Below are 18,184 nucleotides of genomic sequence, written 5' to 3' on the forward strand. Positions count from 1 at the left end.
TATGTATTGTGACAGACCCAGACCAGTAGGGTACAGGAGTCTGGTAGAGGGCAAATATACTGGTCACTGGATGAGTAGTTTTCTGTTCTCTGAGTGACCAGAGCAGGGGCTGCACTAGAGTAATCAGGAACCTGCTAGAACCAATTAAAGGCAACAGGCTGCTAATGTAGAACACCTGCAGCCAATCAAGCAGGCTAATCAGCGCACCTGTTTAAAAAGGACTCACTCCAGCGGTGGCGGGACCAGAGGAGAGAAGTGCAGTGACGAGCAAAGGCCACAAGGACTGAGAGGGAGCAGGATTCTACTGGAGAACAAGGAGTACAAGCATTATCAGACACCAGAGACATCCTGTGGTGAGATGAAAGTTTTCGGAGCACCATGGGCAAGTACCCAGAGTGTAGCGTCTAGCAGCTGTTTACAGGAGTACTATAACAGCTGCAATCCACAGGGCCCTGCGGCTGAACCCGTAGTAGAGGCGGCGCTGGTCCCCCCAAACCCCCAACTCCTGACAACACAGAGAGTTGACCCAGACTTGGGAATGATCACTGAGTGAGCAAATCTGCAATAAGCGCAGACCAATAAGGTAGAGGAGGAACTTTGTCACAATATGTATATTTATTATACTATGCAGGCATGGGTACTGTACCATATAGGAGACTCAGGCACAAGTTCCACTAATTATAATGTGTTGTGCTTGTGTTGTCCTTCAAGTTTAAAATTGTTTTGGCATAACTACTAAATTTGACAGTCCTTAATCCCTATCCCTGCAACTCTTTAGGCACCCATAATTTATAATGGGTTTTATTCTCCTTGCACTTGTTTTATGCCAGTACAACTCCAATGGAGTTAATCCTGATTTACGCCAGTGTACAGACCCAGTGTCTGTGTATAGGAGCAGGAATTCCCATACCAGATTATTCTAATGGCTTAGCATCTTGTCTCTGATAATGACCACTGCCACATGCTTCAGAAGAAGATGTTTGTGCGATGCACCTCATTCTCCATTAAGGACTGAGTGAATTTCAGCCAAGCCATGTACTTTAAGACCTCATTCTGATTCTTTCGTGAGCTGGAGAGTTGAACTGGAGCAAGTGCTGTATCAAACAAGTCACACTGCCATATTGATAGTTTGTTTTAACTTGTGTGAAAACCCGCTGCACATTAGAAAGGGTGCCCTTGATGACTCTAGTGGTCTAGCAAACATTGTCATTTATCCATTTCTTTGATTTAAAAAGTCTCAGAATAGAAGATTTATTTCTGGGGTGGTAGAAAAGGTATTGTTTTGTCAAGATAGTTTTAAATTCGGCTGCATCTGAGCCAGGATCTGAGATGTAAGATTTCTTTTAAAGAGCCAATTAAAAGTATACATTAAAATATTTTCGCAGCTTTAATTATTTTCAATTAAATTGAAAGAAATATAAGAAAGTGAGTAAAGTAACTTGAAACTTTTTAGATAGAACATTACAAAGGTTTTACAAAAAGATAAATAAGAAATGGCAGAGAGAGAGAGGTCAAATTTTGTATCTCCTAATCTAGAGAGTATGCCTTTAACTGTGTGACAGTAAAAGTTTAATATATGTGGCCAAATCATGCTTTATCTATTCACACAGGTAGTAGTCGCATTGATTTGACTTCCAAATTGCTGGGACTAGTCTCATGAGTAACACAAGCAGAGTTCCATTCTGTACAGCTTGAATATTTAAGTATCACTTCATTTACTCTTGAAATGAAGCCGCATCTGTGGTGTCATTCAGCAGCCATTCTGTGCCAAAAACTCTGTACAACAGGCATTTAGAAGGGAAAGGGAGGAATAACTTATTCATGTAAATCTCCAGGGCAAATTTAAATAGGCAAAATGTTATCAGTATCAAGTTATAATTAGGCCATCCCACTTGGGTTAACAAATATGTTATCAGTAGATATAAACACAACATTCAAAGAAATTAGGATTATTTACATTAACATCAGCATGCATATATTATTCTCATTAGTATTTCCATATGTAGTAGAAGTGGGTTGGCATCTAAAATAACTGGAATTTTTTTAAATCCTTCTCTTCCTCTATTTAGAATGGTCAACTGGAGTGTGTACGGTGGATGGTGAGCGAAACAGAAGCCATTGCTGAATTAAGTTGCTCAAAAGATCACCCAAGCCTTATTCACTATGCAGGTTCCTATGGTCAGGTATGGTTCCATTTTAAATGAGTGTTTACTTTTTAAAAGAGACTGATTCAGTGTTTGCACAAGAATTCCCTTTTATGCTGTTCTTCAAGTCAAATGTTTTGCAACAGAAATTACATTCATTACTAAATGCAACTTCTCTTAATTATAAAGTATAAACTTTCTTAATTAATCAGAATGTTAAGGCACCATACAACTGCATATTTTAATTAAGGTGTTTTAAAATTTATTTCTCCTTCTAGTTCCTGCCATCAAGTTGTAAATTATTGGCTGTTGGTAGGGTTAAGTGACACATTAGGTTGGTACGTTTACTCTCTCACCTTTGGTAGAAGGGTTTAGTCATCTCATCATGGTCCTAATGGACTTTTGGCCACATCAGAAAACAACCAAGCAATCTGGTACAGTTTACATGCTCTTTCCAGGAGGCTACAAGCCTGAAATAATTTGCTAAAAGTGTGACAATTTAGGAATTAGATGCAATGGCAATTGTCAAGGTCTTTTCCCCACTTTGAACTTTAGCGTCCAAAAAGTGGGGACCTGCATGATTACTTTTAAGCTTAATTACTAGCTTAAAATTTGGTACGCTGCCACCAGCCAAAATATAGTGTTTGGCACACTTCCTGTTCCCCCAAAACCTTCCCTGGGGAACCCAGGACCCAAACCCCTTGGGTCTTAAAACAAGTAGAAATATCAATCAGGTTCTTAAAAAAGGAAAGCTTTTAATTAAAGAAAGAAAAGGTAAAAATTATCTCTGTAAAATCAGGATGGTAAATGCTAACAGGGTATTCAGATTCATATAGACTAGAGGGACTTCCTCCCTCCACCCCCAGCCTGAGATTCAAAGTTACAGCAAACAGAGGTAAAAATCCTTCCAGAAAAATACACATTTACAAGTTAAGAAAACAAACATAAGACTAATCTGCCTTTCCTGGCTAGTACTTGCTATTTTGAAACATGAGAGACTGATTTAGAAAGATTGGAGAAAACCTGGGTGTACGTCTGGTCCCTCTTAGCCCCAAGAGCGAACAACGAACAAAACAAACAGCACAAACAGAGACTTCCCTCCACCAAGATTTGAAAGTATCTTGTCCCCCCATTGGTCCTCTGGTCAGGTGTCAGCCAGGTTCCCTGAGCTTCTTAACCCTTTACAACTAAAAGAGACATTAACCCTTAACCATCTGTTTATGACACCAATGGTGCAAGGGATGGAAAAACTTGAATAACATCTGCCTAACTCTAACCATTTTTAATGTGCTTTTAGATAAAGCTCAATGTAAATTAACCTTATCTTATACTGAACCTAATCGACATATAAATCTAGTGATGAGTAACCTTAAAAGGTTCAGTGTTTGGATGCTTATTTGTGGGGAGCTCGGGGGAGGATACACTACTAGATTATACAGTCCTCAGTTACTGTAGGGTCCCCTTTCCCCAAAATAAGCCCTACAGTGAACAAGCCCCAAAGGACCCCCATCATTCTTGGATTCTGCAGTGACTTTTGTGGGAAAGAACTAATAGGCTGCTAACCCTGTCTCATTTCTCTGGTGGATAGGTTCTTCTCCCCCCAGTTTCTTCAATCAAAGCCTGATGGCCTTCACAGGGGGAGTGCACAAGCAGCCCTCATCTTATCCTATATAACTGGGAACAGCACAGAACCAGTTGCTGATTTTGCCACCGCTACTTTTTTCTCCTCTTACTGATCTCTCATTGAGACACTGCAGTTCTGCCTGTCTAACTGGCCCTATGCACGGAACTGGAAGCATTTCAGAGAATTCTACCATGGAGGTCCTGGACTTTAATTTATTTCCTAGCAGCCTAAATTGAGCTTCCAGGACCTCTCTCCTACTTTTCCCTATGTCATTGATACCTATACGTACTATGACCACTAGCTCCTGCCCAGCAGTGCCCATAAATCTATCTAGCTGTTTTAAGAGGTCCACGACCTTTGCACCTGCAGGCAATTCATCATGCAGTTCTCCCGATCATTACAAACCCAACTATCTCTATTTCTAATAATCAGATCCTGCATTGCTATTACCTATCTCCTAATAATAGAAGTCCCCTATCCCAGAGGGGAATCCTCAGTACAAGAGGATACCCTGAGATCATCTGGAAGGAGAGTCCCAACTATGGGATTGTCTCCCTCCACTTTAGCTTGATGTTATCCTTCCCTGAGATTTTCATCCTCCTTGGCAGCACTGAGGCTCTCAGACCAGGGCTGGGATCGCGCTATGTCCCTGAAAGTCTTGTATTTTGTATCTCTTTGTCTCCCTTAGCTCCCCCCATTTCAGTCAGGGGTGGATCCAGGCCCCAGCACACCAAGCGCGTGCTTGGGGCGGCTTGCTGCAGGGGGCACTCTGCGGTCGCCGGGAGGGCGGCAGGCAGGCAGCCTTCGGCGGCGTGCCTGCGGAGGGTCTGCTGGTTCCGCGGCTCCGGTGGACCTCTCACAGGCGTGCCTGCAGATGGTCCGCTGGTCCCGCTGCTTTGGTGGAGCCGCGAGACCAGTGGACCCTCCGCAGGCACGCCTGCGTGAGATCCACTGGAGCCGCAGGACCGGCAACTGGCAGAGCGCTCCCCGTGGCGTGCTGCCATGCTTGGGGCGGTGAAATGTCTAGAACTGCCCCTGATTTCAGTCACTCTGGTCTCAAGAGCCTGTACTTGGTCTCTGTGAGCCATGAGTTGCTTGCACCTAATGCACACATACACCAGCTGCCCACAAGGCAGGTAATCATACATGCTTCACTCAGTGCAATAAACTGGATAGCCCCGACTCTGCTGCTGGACTTCTGCCTGCATTATTTCTACTCATTTTGGTTGTTCTATGTTTTTTGAGGGGAGTTTATTGGCCTAAGTTTACAGTATGTTTGCTAGGTGTTTTTGGCTCTCACATTCCCTCTCTGATCTCCCTCACAAAACTCCCCTGTTCGCTAGCGCCTCTGATCGTTTGGGAGCAGGCTTTTTAAATCCTTGTTCTCACTGTGTTAGCCCCGCCCCTTTGTCAAGGGATACTAAAGGGATCAGGAATTAAAGTATCGCAGGCTAGAACCTCATTAGGAAGCTCTCAGCCTTGTCTCGCAGGCTTCTAGGCTCAGCACATAGCTCCCAAAACAGACGACACTATAAACTCAAATCAAGCAGGCACACAACAGACAAACTGACAGATTGTAAACTCGCCCCAATAATCACGTAGACACTCTTCCTTCACCTGGAGCAGCATGTCATGGAAGGATGCATATCATGACTGACATATGCTTAGAACTTTTTGTTTGGGGAAATTTAGATTTTTGTGTTTTTAAACAATTAGATCTAGCATTCTACAAGTGTAGGTTAACCTTAATAACTCTTGCAAGTGGATGATAGACACAAGCCTTGAAAATATCAGCTATAACTGATCAATATCTATAGTCTATTGCAGATGTGAATCACATTTATGATTATTTTACATTACCCAAATCTTATAGATTTTGGTTGTTATCATTCTTCATTTTCTTTGAATTACTTTAGTTGAAGAACATCTCTATTTTCTGTGCATTTTCAAGAATCTTCATCTTCAAAATACACTAAATGATTTCTTGGACACCGAAACAGCCTTTTGGCGTTCAAGAATTCATTTTTCCTCAGTATTACTCAAACATTCAATTAATTTATCTACATATGCCATTTGGGGGTATACTATTAAAGAGTGTAGTTATTTGAGACATGGAAGTTATTTTAATGTTGAAAAATATTAACCATAAGTTACCTAGAACTAAAATCTAGGAGCAAACATTTAAATGGGCTTGAACCTGGCCTCTAATTTTGTGCTTGCAATCCACTACTGATACAAATGGTAGCATTTAGTCACCCACTTACTTGATTTTTAGGTAAGTCAGATGATAAATGGGTGACTAAATAGCATAATGTGCATCATGCTAATTGGAGGCACGGAATTTGAGGATAGCTTCTAAAGTTTGGGTGTTAATGTTCACCAGAGCAGTTTATATAAGAACATTTCTAAACTATGGTTGTTTTTAATCCTATACAAGCATTTCTCTAAAATACTTACTGTACTTTTGTTTTCTGATAATTAAAAATTAAAAATAGTCCTTCACCATTGTTGGCCAACACTGCATGCATCCACAGAGATTGTTCTCAGGAAGAATTTTAAAGGGGATACATGAATTGAAAACAAGGTCTTACGAGAAGTGTCAAGCAACTTTAATAACAGGCAGTGTTACCACCGCCATCTCTAATAAGTTTTGCTTGCTTTATTTCTTTCTTAATTTTTTTCCCTAGGAGAAAATACTTCTGTGGCTTCTCCAGTTTATGCAAGAACAAGGGATTTCTTTGGATGAAGTTGACCAGGATGGTAACAGTGCAGTACATGTAGCTGCCCAGCATGGCTATTTAGGATGTATACAGGTAGAGTACTAACTACACTTATTTCAGAGAGCTCCTTTGAATTTATAAATCTGCAGATTAAAAGCCCCTAATGTCAAAATGGAGAACCTCATAGGTAAGAAATAAATCCTTATAATAAAAAGATACTTACACCATAAAAAAGCTTGAACAAGTAGGCTTCAAAATAAAACTTCTAAAAACTTACGTACCTTAAGTGCTAAACTTCACTCTGTTATACTTGTGTAAATCCAAAGTAATTCTGTTGTAATGAGACAAGAATTAAGGATTGAATTCCTAGAGAGTTTTTTTTAATTGATACAAAGAAAAATAACATGACTCCTTGTGCATTAAGATGAGACTACCCCTTAATGAGTTAATGAACTTCTAAAGAGCTGAAAGAGACTCTGTCAGGATTGATAGGAATACTCTGGCATTGACCTCCTTTGAAAGTGCTTACCTTTCTGATGCTTGCCATCTATTTCTCTTTCGAGCAAACCATTGCAACTATCCAGAAGGAGGGAAAAACCATGAACAGCCAGGGTGCAGGATCATTAGAAGCATTGTGCACAAGAATGATTTCTAGTGTTCAGTGCTGCTTCACTTCTTGTGTTAGGCAGCCAAAATTATTGACCGGATGACTAATGGATGGGGAAAGAATTAGTCTAAATGGATGGCAAAGGGATTGTGTGGAAAAGCAGAGTATCTGAGAAAGATATTGGTCAGAAAGGAAGGAGAATAGAGAGAAGAGGAAAAGAGAAGATCAGCTACGTGGGTGGAAGACAAAAACCAGAAGCCAAGATGGGAAAAAAAGATATGAGGACAAGAGGAAGAGAGAGACAGAGAAAATGTACCTGACCAGTAGTAGTATTTTTTGAGAGTTGTAGACAAGGAGTGCTAATTTCAGGAAAGTCATTTCAGGCATCTATGAATAGTAAGTGCAATAGAGGAAAATTGAACCAGCAGACGTTGAGGTAAGAAATCAATTGAACAGATTCGGAGACATAACCATTACAAGACTTTCCTGAATTTTCTTGTTAGTGAGATGCTGTCCTGCTTTGACAGACATCAGGAGTGTACCCTGCCCAGTTTATTGTGAGAGTCACATTAAACGAATCGGCGCACAGGCGCAGTCCCTATCTTAGTGTTTTTGTTGTTATTTTTCAGATAGTTGCAACGATCAGGTGGAAAAGAAATAGATGGAAGGAATGCGAAAGGTGTAGGACCTACCAGATGGGAGCACTGTCATGGTAGGTCAATGTTTAAGGCTACCAACTTTGACAGTGTCCCTTAGAGCTGTGCGATAAATTGTGAAAGAGCAGTGATTAGCAAATGATTTTGCATGGAACAGTAACAATTCCAGTCCATTCTGGGAAATGAAGTTAAATAGAAGCAAGATTAGTGTTGTTTCCCTTCTGAAGAGTGAACTTGAATAAACGGCCCTGAATTTTTGAAAATATTTTTTTATTTGATTGATAGATAGATAAACCAGTAGGGGAAAACCTGGCAATTACAGACTGGTAAGCTTTATATCAGTGCCAGGAAAATTGATTGAAATAATAATTAAACAGATTTTTTTTAAAAAAAGCACAGCTTCTGTAAAGGAAAGTTGTGCACTCCTTTCTACTAGAGTTCTTCGAGTGTGTCTGTCACCCCTCTGAGTCTGCCACACCTTCCATCTCTAACATGCTCCTGTGCCAAGGGACCAGGACAGAAAGCTAGCTACGTTGACCTTATTATACCCAGGAATTCCCTGTGCCAGGGGAAACCCATCTGAGCTGAAAAGCTCAGATTGGTAATTTCGTAGTAAGGCATTCTTGAAATCAGGCTAGTTGGTCATTCACAGAAAAAGACAGATTTTGTACAAGTGCATTTGAAAAAGGCTTATTGTATTATCACCAGAGGTGAAAGTAGACCGGTACGGGGTACCAGTAAGAAGTGGACACTGGCAGTGCTTTAACATTGCTCCCCCTTTTTCCCCCCCCCCCCCCACTCCAGGGGCCATCAACGGGGGGGAAGGGGCACGCAAATGGGGAAGCTTCCCCCGGGCCTGGTGATTTAAAAGGCCCTGGGGCTCCCAGCCACTGCAGCAGTGGCCAGAGCTCCAGGCCATTTAAATCATCGCTGGAGCCCCCGCGCAGCACAGGCCAGACAATGTGGAAGGGCTGGCTGGAGGAGGCTGACCCAAGGCCCCACCCCTTCCATCCAAGGTTCTGCCGCTTCCAGGGACCCCATACCGGTAAGTATTTTCTCTTACTTTCACACCTGATTATCACAAGCAGGATTTGACAGGTGTCCAAATGTAAACACTTCTCATTCACTAGTCTCAGCCCCAGAGTATACTGTAGATTTAAAACCCATTATAAAAGTTACATTACACAAAGTAACAAAAGGTGTAAAATCAAGTTAACTAGGGGACAGGAAAAGCAAGAGGGGGCAAATATATCATCTGGTCTCTCTGATCTGAAGGGGTAGCTCAGTATTCTAAATTACTCCTATGCCCCATTGTTAACTTTGATTGTCAAGTTAGGAACTCTGACTTACTGAAGAGTTATTTGTATGGATGATTTTTAAAAATAACTTAGACCAAGATTTTTAAAACTGTGTTCCTGAAGTCAGGGTTCTAAATTCAGTTTTAGGAACCTTAATAGGAATACCCAGCAGTTCCCATTGACTTGAAAATCTTTGCCATAGTTTATAGCAGAGATTTTAAAGACACTTACAGCTATTCATGTTCTTTCTACATCTTTGCAGACATTGGTTGAATATGGAGCAAATGTCACCATGCAAAACCGTGCTGGAGAGAAACCTTCACAAAGTGCTGAACGACATGGACATACCATGTGTTCCCGTTACTTAGTGGTTGTGGAGACATGCATGTCATTGGCATCTCAGGTTGTGAAGTTAACTAAACAACTAAAGGAGTAAGTGTCTAATTCATAAAGGTGGGATAGTGGCTACACCGGGATTGTTCTCAAAACAAGTCTCTCCCTTGTCTTCAGTTTATTAACTAGGTCCCTCAGCTACCTCTACATTAAAATTAGTCAATTAACACTTTCCCCTTCTTTCTCTATCCACCACCATACTCTTTCAAACTCTAATCAATCTTTAGCTTCATCTTTAGCTGCTTAGCTCTTCTACTAATCTTGGTGAAAATTTGCTGATTCTTATGTGGGCGTGGGTATGAGTGGCGGTATCTGTGTATTTGTGTGTGTGTAAGTAATCACCTTATACCTGTCCCCTTAAAACCTAAGGACCACATGATTTCTAATCTAATATTTCTAGTCACTTAGCATACATTTAGATCATTAAAACGGTTCTTTGCAATTACAGTGTTAGGTGTTGATGTTTTGAGGAATAATGAAAATAGTAGTTAGAAAATCTTTGGATCTTGGAAAAACCTATTCTGGAAATATTGTTTGTTCTGTTTTTTTCTGCATATGACCAAGTTTGAGCGCATCACTATGGCTCATAGCAAATGAATTAGCTACAAGGGCCTGATTTTCAAAATGTTAGATGTGGGATAGCATGACTATATTGTGTAAGCAGTTATTGTGATTGAATGTCCCCTTAGAGTGAATTTTCAGAAGCACTCAGTATTGGCCTAACTTGGCTCCCATTGAGGTCAGTGGTAATATTGGACCCAAAATGAACACTGAAAATCCAGCTCTTAGTGTACACTATATCCCATTTACACATGCAAACATGGAAAAATGGGTCACATGATTTATGCAGTCAATTAGAAACCTAATGTCTTGAGAATCAGGGTCAAAATGTTTTATTGAATATTTATTCTGCCTTTGCTGTTAAGTCCATGTGTATCTGCCACATAGGACTTTCTGTATATATAACAAAAAGACTATACAGTAGCAACTTGCCTCCTCTATCATTACAGAACACTTCAGTTCATTTGAGGTATTTTGTTTTTGTGTACATATATGCAAATGTGTGTATACTTGTATTATTGAAACATCTCAGTTAGTTACAGTTTACATTTTAAACACACACTGTAATGGTAATGACCCCCACGTGTCTTGAGCCTGCAAGATTCCTAGTCAAGTGACACCTCCCTGCTCACACCCAGTTGATCACTACTTGCTGACCAAATGGAGAGAACAAGAAACCAGAAGCTATATCACTGAGTCCTCTTCTGGGCCCTGAGTGAAGGAACACCAGGATCTCTAATTGGTCCGCACTTCCTATTCAAACCCAAAGAGAAGCACTGGAAGATGTCTGTCTGCACAGTTAGGCTCTACCTGGTTGCTGCTCGGACACCTCGTCCAGTGCTTCAGACTCAGATATGCCTGATTACTTGTATCCTGACCATGGCCTGATTCATGATGACCTGACTAGTGTCTGACCCCATCCAGATGAGTTCGTCTGGCTCCTGCCTGATTCCTGGTGTAAGCAGAGTCAGGATGAGCTGTACCCTGACATCTGGTGGTGAAGTATGGGAAGTGTGGAAAGAATGTCTGGAATGCAAAATCTCAAATATTTGCATAGGCACGCCTAACCCATCCCAGACTGCCTTTGACATTTCATCCCCAGACTGCCGAGCTGTGGGATTTGCTTTGCTTTGTGACAGAAATGACTCAACCTCAGTTGGGTGGTACTTGCTAGACAAGGACATGGGTTCCAAACCCTGTGAAGGAGAGAGTTGGGGACAGGTATTTGTGCCTGGTGGGTGCAGGCTCCTTGTGGAGCTAGAAGCACCAGTTGCACTCCTCCTCTCTCCACTGTGGAATGTCAGAGTTGATTTTTTTATTCCTTAAGACTCTAGATACAGGTTGCTGAGCTGAACTCACTTTGGGCTAATGGTGCACTAGCACTGGGGCTCCCCTACTATGTGCTGAGATCACTAAGAGCTGAAATCACAAAAGAGCTGAAATTACTGAGCTGGGAGCACTGAGTACTGTGCTAACTAGTGGGGAGCCTGAAGCTATACTGTGGAACAGAGCAGCTGGCGAGTGGAGCAGTTTATGGGGATGGCTGGAGCGGACCACGGACAGCTGGTGGAGTGGAGCGGCTGCAGAGGGAGTAGCTGTGGGGACGTGTGGAGCAGCCCACAGAGCGAGCGGAGCCGAGCAGTTTGCTGGGACAACTGGAGCAGCTCACGAGGCAGCTGGTGGAGCGGAGCAGTTTGTGAGGACGGCCGGAGGAGCAGAGTGGAGCGCGGCTAAGGTAAGGCGGGAGCAGTTCGTGGAGAAGGCGGAAGCAGAACCCACGGAGAGGCCAGGGCAGTTGGCCCTGGACCACGTAAGGTGCCCTTTCACCCAGGCTGGGGGGAGGGACCTCTACAGATAGACTCTTGAATTCTGGGTGGCATTGACCAGAGACTTTTGGGTTGTTGGACTTTGGAGTGATTGGACTTAAGACCCTAAGGGGAAAAAGGACATTGCCAAATGTACTTGGGGGGGTGGTTATGGTTTGTGTTATAACTCTGTTTGTGGTGTTTCTCCAATGGGATGCCGCATTGATTCCTTCCTTTATTAAAAGATTTTGCTACACTCAGACTCCGTGCTTGCGAGAGGGAAGTATTGCCTCCTAGAGGCGCCCAGGGGCGTGGTATGTAAGTGTCCCAGGTCACTGGGTGGGGGCTCGAGCCGGTTATGCCTTGTGTTATTGAAACGGAACCCCTGGATACTGAACCTGGCCCTTGTTGCTGCCAACTCAGAGGGGCAGAAGGGTTACACTGGTAACTTGAACATGACGCTCAAGAATTAAGTCGTTAAGCAGTGGATTAGATCCAGCTGCTTGCGTTCCTTTCCCCACTTCCTGCACACAATGAGAAATGCCTTCCAAAGCAATGAATTCAAAAGAGAAAAATGTTCTGTCTTGTCACACTTTTCATATGCTGTCTTTCAGTATTGAAAACTCACTCTTATTCAGATACTCATCTCAGTTGTTATATCTTCAACAAACTGAAATAGAAATAGAGAGGATAAATGGCAACCATCAGTTCTTTGTTTCAGTTCTCTTTTTCAGTAGAATTCTCTTTTATCAAGACTCACCGTACCTGTGCTGGATTTTACCTCTGATGCCTCACTGGGGAGGGAAGACTTAACCTGTCAGCCAGCAAGCAGTGGGCACATTTGCCCCCTTAGGAATATAACCTAGCTCAGAATATTTCCTGGCAACAGCAACAGGCACCTCTCAGACCCCCGGTTTCCCTTGAACTGTAGCACATAGAAAATCTTTAGAATCGTTAAACTTGACTCCAGATTGGTTTCTGTGTTTGCCCCAGCTGGAAATCAATCTGTGCTCTGTAGGAGTCTGTCTTTTCAAGCCAAAGGGCTTTGTTCCACTCAGTGTTGCTGCCTCTCCCCAATCCCTGATGGAGACAAAATGCTGTGAGCTTCTTGTGGAGCTGTCTTGCAACCTAGTCAGGCAGTGGAATAATCCATCACTGGCTTGAAAAAGCAACTTCTGCCTGCCTGTTTGGGTTACCAGCCTCAGCCCCAGTACTGGAACTCCAGCTCCAGACTTGCTGGAAGACTCAGTGACTTCCACTTACTTACTTACCAGTGTGTCTCATCAGCCAGGGACAAGTGCCTCTGTCTGAAACCCCCTTTATCTCCATCCATGAAAGCGCTGAAGAGGTTAATGGTGTCCTACAGATACAGCAGTTCACCTACCACCTTCCTTTCCAGCCACTTCATCTGCCTCCCTGGAATTGGCACCACCTTTAGCATGTTATCAAGTCAGACTGTCCCAAATACATGTGGGATCTGGCTATGTGAAATCAGATCACCATCCCTGCTGCTCAGCCTGACCAGCTGAACCTAAGAAGCTCAGGGGGCCTGAACCAGCTCAAGAAGCATCTCTTCTGATTCTTGTTTCAAGGACTGTCCCCAGAAAACGAGCACCTGGGTGTTGCTCTCTGCCAGGGGAAAGACTCTCTGCTACTGGACTAAACCCCTCCATGGTTCAGTGTTAAGGGAGAGCACAAAACCAGGAGTAAAACAACATTCAGATCAGTTTTCAGTTTCCCCTGGATCAGAGCAAATGGGCAAGCTCAAAGGCTAAGAGTGTCAACAAAAGGTCTCTAAGGTGGTCTCTGTCTCTCTCCAGGGAGAAGATATGACACTTAGAAAATAGGAAATGTCTAGAAGCCAGAAATCCTACCTATCATTCTCATCTTCAGAGTAAGGGGAACTCAGAATCCAGAAGAGAGAGATATTCAGGAAAATTCTTTCCACCATGGGTCGTAGGGAAAGTGAAACAACAAACAAGTACTTACCATCAGCTTCACTATAAAAAGCCCATCCTCCACTTCTCTGTCATTCTGAATGATCAATTCAGAATGGGAGCAGCCAACCAAAAGAGATTCCCAAGACAGTCACAAATTTTTCACAATGCCTACACAAAAAGGCCTCGGTTGTACTTCTCAAGGTCACCAAGGTTCTTAACAATTTGGTTAATCAGACTGATTTTCTCAGTAGTATGTCTGTGGCCTAAGAAACCCATGGACCTCTGATCAGAAGACACCCTGCTGCACAAATGAGCCAACTTTTTGACTCTCTGCTGGCATTAGCAGCTTTGACCTGTGTGTTGCTTGAGCTATCTTGGCCTGAACAATTCTGTCAGGCCCAAAGATATAAAATCAGCCCTTCCCTAGATGTCTTTGACAGTGTCCTTCCATGGCAGACTTCTCTGTGGACTCCCTGTGGTTTGCAGCATATGTATTGGACATAATACCATAGCTGGATAACACTAGTGGAGCTGGGGATGGGAATCATCTACCCAAGCCAAGCACTAAAATAAAAAGATGTAGACAAAAATATCCTCATGTCAGTGAAGCGTGGACTACAGGTTTTCATCAAAAAGCAGTCTGTCATTTTGTTCCCAGTGTTCATCAGATAAAATCAGGATTATGGTTTTATAATGTTGTGCAGTTGAAGCCAAACAAATAAAAATGATTATAAGATAAAATTTAAGCTTATAGTGTGCTCCGTTCTTTTTGTGTGTGGTACTCTGTTATAAAATATAAATGTGTATACAGATACTAGGCGTAAACTTTAAAATGTTATTCCATCATTTACTTATGTGTTTTATTTTCTGCTGTATAAAGTGTGTGGGTTTTTTAAATAAAACAATAGATCTTGGTACATTGAAACATTTTGCTAGTGTCTGGGGCCTCAGTTTGTTCCCATTGTCATCAGTGACTAAACTCTGTGACTTGATTAGAAGCAAGGTAGGGTGAGCTGTAATTATGTATCTTAATACTGAAGCTTATGATATTGCATGACAAAGTACTGCTCAAGAATATATGATCCTGTAATTTACAATGCTATCAGTGTGTGTGCATGCTTGTCTGTTATACTGTATTCATTATGTAATGAAATGAAGGAAATGTGGGAATGGAGTAAGCTTTAATAGTCTTAGTTTAATAAAGAATAAATAGATTGTTTGTATAATGCCTTTAAAAATAATTGAGGCTTGGTTGGAGTAACTGTAAGAAAAGATGTTCTAGTGAGAGAAACACATAAATAAAGGTTACAAGCATAGGAAGTATTTAGTTACACCTATGAAACAGTTTGCATTCTTTCAGGTTAGTTCTCACTGTATGTGATTTATGTTTCTTATTTTAATATGCTGAACTAAAAGTTGAGAAAAGGGTAAGAGGGGAGTGAATAGATATGTAGATATCAGAGAGTAATTGCAAATGAAAATAATTTGCCCAGAAAAGTGTGTGTCTTGGGAGTTTACTGTATAATCCAGTGTTGACAGATTGTGGGAGTGATTTTAAAATAGTACACAGAACTGTGTAGGCGAAGGGAAGGAAGGGGGAAAATTTAAAGGAAGAGAAGATGTATATAACTTAAAGTGTGGCTATGCTTTGAGAAGTAACTGTAAAATAGCATGCTGGGATCTTACCATTATTGCTTTAGTGCTTTCCAGATCCACTTGGTACATTAGAAGAAAAAAACATTTATTTTCTGTCAGTCCTGCAAATACAGCCTGAGATCTGAGAAGTCATCTGGATTCTTTCTGGCTCTGACATTTCCAACTATAAAGACTCTGTATTTGGAACTTAGTTAACAATTCTGTTGATGACATTTGAGCTAGGAAAGAATCCAGCTCACTGTCAAGAGCTATGTTAGTTCTGCACAACTAACAAGATTTAAAAAAAATACTAAAAATATAAAGGCAGTAGATAAGACCAAAACCGTAAAGCAGATAAAAAGGTAGTGCTTTTTGCATGGTCACTTTTAATGTATAAGTACCTATGCTTAAAGGGATAGGAAATAAAATCAAATGTGCTGAAAGCATTGTGAGTAAACAGCACTTTACACCACCTGTCTTGCACATTTTTTTATTAAATCTTTCTAGTTTTCTCTTTTGTGTGAAGCTTATCTGTAATAGTCTAAATAGCAAGCCTACAAATATGGGTATTTTAGTTAAGATGGTACCCTAATTTAGCTTATGTTGAATATTCACGGCTATATCAGGAGATAGCTTTGTCAGTGGATAGAGAAGTCAAAGCTTTCATCCCAGGAAACTTAGGTCCAGATTCTGCAGTCTGCTTAAGGCTACTTTGTAAGTAGTACACTTTGAACCATCCAGAAAGAACCAGTGGTGAAGTCCTTGTGAGCAACAATTTTGAGTCAGCAGAAAGGTGGCAGATGTGGCTCCACCACCTCTTGAGCCAGCCGTCCCCAACCCCCAGCAGAAGGGGATGGAGAGGATGGGACACAGTGGAGCAGAGTTCAGCTAATCATACACCAGCGTTAAGTTAGGGCTGCTCCTGTGGTGCCCTAATTTGCTCTCAGGTTGGGTAGCCCTGAATCAGGGAGCCACAAGAAGCTCTATGCAGTGTTCTTCCCCACCTTCCACTCAGGACTGGAGAATCAAGAATTCTGCTCCTAGAAAGTATCTTTACTTTCAAAACATAGATGAATCCATTTTCTTGTGGCCTCAGTCAATATAGTTCAGATTTGTCCGTGTCTTGAATATGTCCTGGGATTGCAGTAATTTTAGAGCAAAGGGAAGTAAATGTGCACACCAAGTACAATTCCTAAAGTTATAAATTGTAGCTCATGGCCACTCTTCGAGGCAGAGTCTTCATTCACTGGTTCATTTGAACTGAGTAAAAGGCTGCTTGAATCAAGATAGAGTATTGTATAAAACGTACTTCAGTCTTAAGGTATGTTTACACAGTAACTACACAGCCCATGCCAGCCAACTTGGACTTGCAGCGCTTGGGCTGTAAAGCTCTTTCGTTGCAGTGTAGCCTTCTAGGATCAGGTTGGAGCCTGAGCTCTGAGACCTTTCCACCTCACACGGTTTTAGAGCCCAGGCCCAGAAGTCTACACTGCCTTGAAACAGCCATAGGCCCACAAGCCCAAGTCAGCTGGCATGCGCCAGCCGTGGGTTTTTCATTGTAGTGTACCCACAACCTTAGTGGCCAGCGTTGCTGTATTAAATATAAGGCTAACTAATATAGTGTCAAGTTTCCTAGCAAGTTGTCAGTGAAGGCTTCAGTTGGGTGCAAACTTCATAAACTCCTGTTCTAGAGAACTGGATTTTTTAAATGAAGTAACAAAATTTTTCCAAGGTGAACTGCTCAAAGGGGTGAGCACCCAAGTGGACTCTCAGAAAAATACACACAACCAATATTTTTGTATGCACTTTGGTTGACACAACTTCTGCACACATTTGAGAACTTTGGAAAAATCTGTTCTACTACCCTACTCCACTATGTATTCTCTGTATGACACATTTTACAGAAAAAGCTATTCTGGAAATCTTATAGAGAATTTAAAAAAATGTATTGGGATTAGTTTTTATATTGTTCTACCTGTGTCTTAGTTACCGTGAGTCCAACTGCAAAGTGTGAAAGGAGAGAAAAATTAAAACTAATAAACTTAAAACACCTCTTAAAAAGGCCTTAAAATACTTATGTATACATAAAAATGTCTTGATGGTAAAATGTTGTACGTGGGAACATACCCTAGCAGAAGGAAGAACTATGTCTCCTATTGGAAAGCTGAGAGTCTCTCTTTTCCTATAGTTATGAAGCCTCAGTTTCTAGCTCTGCAAAGTTTTAAGATACTGGAGTTTAAATCTGTCATTGGTACAAGACTAAATGTCTGTCTTGAGCCATATAGGTACAAGATAGATGCAATTTATTATGGATGTCATCTTCATATTTTTGTTTATCTAGATCTCTCTCTACCTGGAATAAGTGTCTGTGTTCATATTTGCATATGTGGACTTTCTCTCGTTCTTTGCTAGGGTTCCACTATAATCATACGTGCAATATCAGTTATGCACAATATTGTATGTTTATTTAATTGTAATTGTCCAAAGTTCTAGACGTGCATGAAGACTATTTACAAAGCACATACAGAGTAAAACAGGAAATTAAGAGGTTGTGTATGTGCTATGGTTGTATTCTATTGACTGCACTGTGGTATTTTCACCACTGTCCTATGTGGGAGTGCAGGTACACAGTCTGCTCTGACCTTCAGGATGAAGTAGATCGTTCTGCTGATGCACTAGTCCTGTGTTGTAAGTAATGGCGTTCTCCCTCCTCTTGACCTTCCTGTGATTTGCTCTGCAGAGGGAATAGGAGTGAGCAATACCTGTACTCCCCAGAGCTAGAGCCTCCTGCACGGGGCATC

The 18,184-nt window shown here is 41.7% G+C and overlaps 1 protein-coding gene across 3 annotated transcripts in view; it reads left to right on the forward strand.

Annotated features, from left to right (window-relative positions):
* The window catches only part of SNCAIP (synuclein alpha interacting protein), a 117,666-nt gene that overhangs the window by 86,565 nt on the left and 12,917 nt on the right, over positions 1 to 18,184 (forward strand). For all 3 annotated transcript variants that reach the window (XM_032790777.2, XM_032790779.2, XM_032790778.2), the window contains exons 6-8: positions 2,070 to 2,183; positions 6,456 to 6,581; positions 9,312 to 9,481. In XM_032790777.2, the coding sequence (XP_032646668.1) occupies positions 2,070 to 2,183; positions 6,456 to 6,581; positions 9,312 to 9,481 (410 nt within the window). The remainder of the gene's footprint in view (positions 1 to 2,069; positions 2,184 to 6,455; positions 6,582 to 9,311; positions 9,482 to 18,184) is intronic.

This window comes from Chelonoidis abingdonii, chromosome 6, assembly GCF_003597395.2.
Source record: "Chelonoidis abingdonii isolate Lonesome George chromosome 6, CheloAbing_2.0, whole genome shotgun sequence".
Lineage (NCBI taxonomy): Eukaryota > Metazoa > Chordata > Testudines > Testudinidae > Chelonoidis > Chelonoidis abingdonii.